Source organism: Oryx dammah, unplaced genomic scaffold (genome assembly GCF_014754425.2).
Source record: "Oryx dammah isolate SB20612 unplaced genomic scaffold, SCBI_Odam_1.1 HiC_scaffold_21, whole genome shotgun sequence".
Classification (NCBI taxonomy): domain Eukaryota; kingdom Metazoa; phylum Chordata; class Mammalia; order Artiodactyla; family Bovidae; genus Oryx; species Oryx dammah.
Genome location: NW_024070205.1, coordinates 74139188 through 74144052, shown reverse-complemented (window position 1 = coordinate 74144052; position 4865 = coordinate 74139188). Strand labels below are relative to the sequence as shown.

Sequence of the window (4865 nt, the reverse complement as noted above, 5' to 3'; positions counted from 1 at the left end):
TGAGTAATATGTATTGCTTTTATAATAAATACAATGTTATTTTTTATTAAAAAATACAGCTAAGTTTTAAAATCACACACAAAGCAGGATAATATATGGCACATAATACACAAAATAGTAACATCATGCAAAATGTATTCAAAGCTAGCTTCTTTAAAACTATTCTCAAATTATTAGATTGTGTATATATTTCCAATTGGTTTTAACTGGCAACTCATTTATCAAGTTCCATTAGCATTTCAAATTGATAATGAGATCATTACTGCCATGCATTATCAACATTCTAGAGCTTTATTTATTAACTTTATTTAATGATCACCTTTGAATTGCCATGCTATGTCTAAAAGAAAGTCTCTGTCCTCTTTCTAGAGTTTATTATTGGAAAGGAAACAGTTAACAGCAGGTCTGTACCCCATACCTTCTTGCTGGGAATGCCTTCCCCCTTGTGAATGACCTTGACGAAGGCCATTTTTACATAATAGTTGTATTTTGATAGCAAATATTAATGATAAAGGAACTTGGAACACTCTCCAGGGCCATTAGCAATGATATAAATGGAAACATTCATAATAACAATAAAGCAATTATAAATTCTATAAACCCAAGAGCTCTGATAGCATTAAAATTACGAATTCTCCTAGTTTGAAATTAAGAGGAAGTGCTAACTATATAGAGTTTAGCAGTATATCTGGAGGAGAAACAGTGACAAGAGTGTCAAGGGTGTAATTTCCTTGGAAATCTCTCCAAGCCCTTCTGTGCTAGTGTTAGTCGCTCAGTTTTAGCATGTCTGACTCTGCGACCCCACGGACTGTAGCCCGCTAGGCTCTTCTGTCCATGGGATTGCCCAAGCAAGGATACTGGAGTGGGTTGCCGTTTCCTCCAGCGGATCTTCCAGACCCAGGGGTTGAACCCACATCTCCTGCGATGCAGGTGGATTTTTTGTCTGAGCCAGGGAAGCTCTGTTGTAAGTGTCTCTTACTCAGGAGTCAAGCCATCGTAGAGGGCTGGCAGTGTCCGTGATCCTTCTTGTTTTACAAACAGGTGAATGAACACCCTTACTGAGTGGCTCACCACCTCAGTACTGGTGGAGTTTTTGTCAGATTTCAAGATCTGTGATGGTGAGGGCTCAATAAACACAGAACATATAAATGAAATAATGGAACTTTTAAAAATAGGTGGAAGCTTCAAAGAGTATCAGGATAAGAAAATGACTGATTGTAGAGTACTCCAAGTGTTGGGTAATGGTCATTGTTCACTTTATTTCTGTAGCTGTAACTACTACATGTTTTGAATCTCTCCAGGTCTTCACTGGGGACTCACCATGAGGAAGGGCAGCGTTTGGTTCACTAGCTTGTCCTTGTTGGTGATGACCCTACTGGCACTTCTGGCAGTCTGGCAATAGCCTGTTACCATGCCATATGGTCTCAAAGTATTCTGTACCAACAACCTACAGTCATTGTCTAGATCATTTGAGGTTCACACACATAAGTTGTGCATACAGTTTAGGGGTGGTCATGACCTCCCGAAGCCTATTCTTGGACCTCAGAGTAGGAAACTAGGAGGTAGATGATAATCTCCACACTTACTCATACCCCATTTTCCTTTCTTTGACATAAAAAAAGAGACATCTATTTGATATTAACTCATTTAAGCAGAGAATGGGAATATATGAAATTCTGAAATGCTTACTTTTTTTTCCTTTAACTGGCCTTTGTGGAATTTGAGTAGATTGTAATAAGATAACATTGCTCTTCATGGAAAGTAATATTTTCTTTTTCCTAAAAACTTCAAGAAACAAAGTCTTCTTTTATTTTCATCAAGCCAGTTGCATTATGGGCAGGATAACTCCCTTCAGAACTCCCTTCTGAATTACCAAAGACACTTAAGTACCATTTTTGGTTATGTATGTGATACCTCACATTTGAAAACTAGGTTATATTCTATAGGTGAGTTTCTGCTTGCAATTAAGTAAAATAATTTCAGAGGCATAGGTACCCTTGGGAAGAGCATTCCAGATCTAATGGGGCCTTGCCTCAAAAAATGGTGAAAGTAATGCCCTTCACCAAGTACCTAACCTGCTTTCAGGGAATAGCTTGTTTATCCATTTGGGTTTTCTTCATTAGTAATCCACTTACCTTATTGTTTTTCTTTTCTTTTTCCTTAATATATATATTTTTATTGAAGTATAGTTGACTTACAATGTTTCAGGTACACAGCAAGGTGATTTAGTTGTACATGTATGTACACATATATTATTTTTCAGGTTATTTTCCATGATAGGTTATTACAAAATATTGACTGTAGTTCCCTGTGCTATACAGTAAATCTTTGTTGCTTGTTTTGTATCTATTTTTTTAATTAGAAATTTGGCATTCTATTCATCCTAAATCAAACAAGTAGAATCAAAAAGTTATAAATTTTTTAGCTAGGCAACAATTCAGAAGTTTTCTAAAGTATACATATATATTATACATACTATTTGTATATGTGTGTACAAATTTTTTTCTATTATGCTTCATAAAGGCTTGAGAACATAAAAAATAAAAAAAGATGGAGAAATTGGAAAACTAAATGAAATGGGAACAGTGAATATGAAATAGAAAAAGTGAAACTAGGAAAAAGATCATCATATAGTCCAGTTTTTAAACATGGCTGCTCATTAGAAACACATCTGGGGGTTTTGGTGTTTCGCGCAATGCTGCGAGGGAAAGACCAGAAGCAGACAACGAAACACTTCAGTCAGCTTTAGCAGAAGAGAAATGGAGGAACCATAGAGCATTAAGGATGAATTCAGGAAGACTCGAGACCATGGAGAACTTGCCTGCTCTTTACACTATTTTCCAAGGAGAGGTTGCTATGGTCACAGACTATGGAGCCTTTATCAAAATCCCAGGCTGTCGGAAGCAAGGTCTGGTCCATCGAACTCACATGTCATCCTGTCGCGTGGATAAGCCCTCTGAGATAGTAGATGTTGGAGACAAAGTGTGGGTGAAGCTTATTGGCTGAGAGATGAAAAATGATAGGATAAAAGTATCCCTCTCCATGAAGGTGGTCAACCAAGGGACTGGGAAGGACCTTGATCCCAACAATGTTATCATTGAGCAAGAAGAGAGGCGGAGGCAGTCCTTCCAGGATTATACTGAGCAGAAGTTCACCCTTGAGGCCGTCCTGAACACCACCTGCAAGAAGTGTGGCTGTAAAGGCCACTTTGCAAAGGATTGTTTCATGCAACCAGGTGGGACCAAGTATTCTCTGATACCTGATGAGGAAGAGCAGAAAGAAGAGGCAAAGTCAGCAGAGTTTGAAAAGCCTGACACCACGAGAAATTCTTCTAGAAAAAGAAAGAAGGAAAAGAAGAAAAACATAGAGACAGGAAGTCATCTGACTGACAGCTCAGACTCTGAGAGTGATACAGGCAAGAGGGCAAGGCACACATCAAAAGACAGCAAGGCAGCAAAGAAGAAGAAGAAAAAGAAGAAGCACAAGAAGAAGCACAAGGAGTGAGAATGGAGCATAGAGAGGGTGGCTGAGAGAAGGAATCCGGAGCCTGTGCTTTGAAGCCTTGGCTTTCAGAAAGACTCGGTAGTGAGAATATGGCCTCCCACCTTCTCTCCCACGGGAGATGGCGTCCCCTTGTGCCACAGGCAAGTCTGGGAGTTAGGTATCAAAAGCATCTGCATGAATGAGTTGTTCCCTTATCACTCTTGGTCCCTTTGCAAGTTTACCCCTGCAGCTCACCCAATTCATTCACCCAGCTTCATTCAGCAGGAGGTCGTATTACCCTCTCCACTGCCAGAGCCAGATTCCTGTACAGGAGTCCAGGCTAGAGCCACAGGAACTGCTGTGGGGGTGAGTCTGGCTATAGTTGAACAGAGTGATTGGCCCCTACCTATTGGCCTGCCTACCCTGGCCTGATTGGTGGATGGTCTCTGTGACATCCAGCACACGGGCAGAGGGAGATTGGCAGTATGAGGGAGAACACGGTAAGGAGTGGTGCTCACTTTTTCCATCCCCCCAACATGATTCTGCTATGTTAGAAGTGACAGCCAGTGGTCACAGCCAGAGAAACATTGTTTGCAGTGAAAAAAAAAAAAAAAAAAAAAACCACATCTGAAGCTTTGGAGAAAAAAAGCAATACCTGGGCATTTGTATTTTTCAAAAAATTCCAACATAATTCTGATATGCATCTGGATTTTAAAAAGTGATTATAGGTTTTTCTATTAAATGGTTCTTTGATGATAGAATTTTATTATTTTCTGTTGCAATCATGATAAAATGGTATTAAGTGAATAATAGTTACATAATCACAATAGTAAAAGATTTTTATAACTTTTCACAATCAACAGCCAGACCAAGAAAAAAAACATAATTATAATCACAAGTCACAATGGAAACATGATTAACAATGTAAAATAATTACATACAGTTTGGGGAGTTAAGTAGAGTGATGTGGTAAGTGGAAGTGCTTACATGCACGTTTTCATCCACCCAGTCATTCTATGTCCTTTGGTTGGTACATTTAATCCATATACATTTAAGGTAATTATTGTTACATATAATCCTATTACCATTTTCTTAGTTGTTTTGGGTTTATTTTGTGCAGGTCTTTTCCTTCTTTTGTGTTTTCTGCCTAGAGAAGTTTCTTTAGCATTTGTTGTAAAGCTGGTTTGATGGTGCTGAAGTCGCTCTAACTTTTGCTTGTCTGGAAAGCTTTTGATTTCTCCATCAAATCTGAATATGAGCCTTGATGGGTAGAGTATTCTTGGCTATAGTTTCTTCTCTTTCATCATTTTTAAATATATTGTGCCTTTCCCTTCTGGCTTGTAGAGTTTCTGTTGAGAAATCAGCTGATAGCCTGATGCGAG

General features: G+C 38.7%; 1 protein-coding gene across 1 annotated transcript; it reads left to right on the top strand.

Moving 5' to 3' along the window:
* Positions 1–2679: 2679 nt before the first annotated feature.
* Positions 2680–4050, top strand: LOC120879929 (nucleolar protein of 40 kDa-like). The gene has a single exon (XM_040262925.1). The coding sequence runs from the start codon at positions 3010–3012 to the stop codon at positions 3502–3504; it is 495 nt and encodes a 164-aa protein (XP_040118859.1). The 5' UTR covers positions 2680–3009; the 3' UTR covers positions 3505–4050.
* Positions 4051–4865: the final 815 nt, after the last annotated feature.

Bases quoted from the DNA above. Each gene is read 5' to 3' on its own strand.
- LOC120879929 (XM_040262925.1), top strand. From the start codon at position 3,010: ATGAAAAATGATAGGATAAAAGTATCCCTCTCCATGAAGGTGGTCAAC.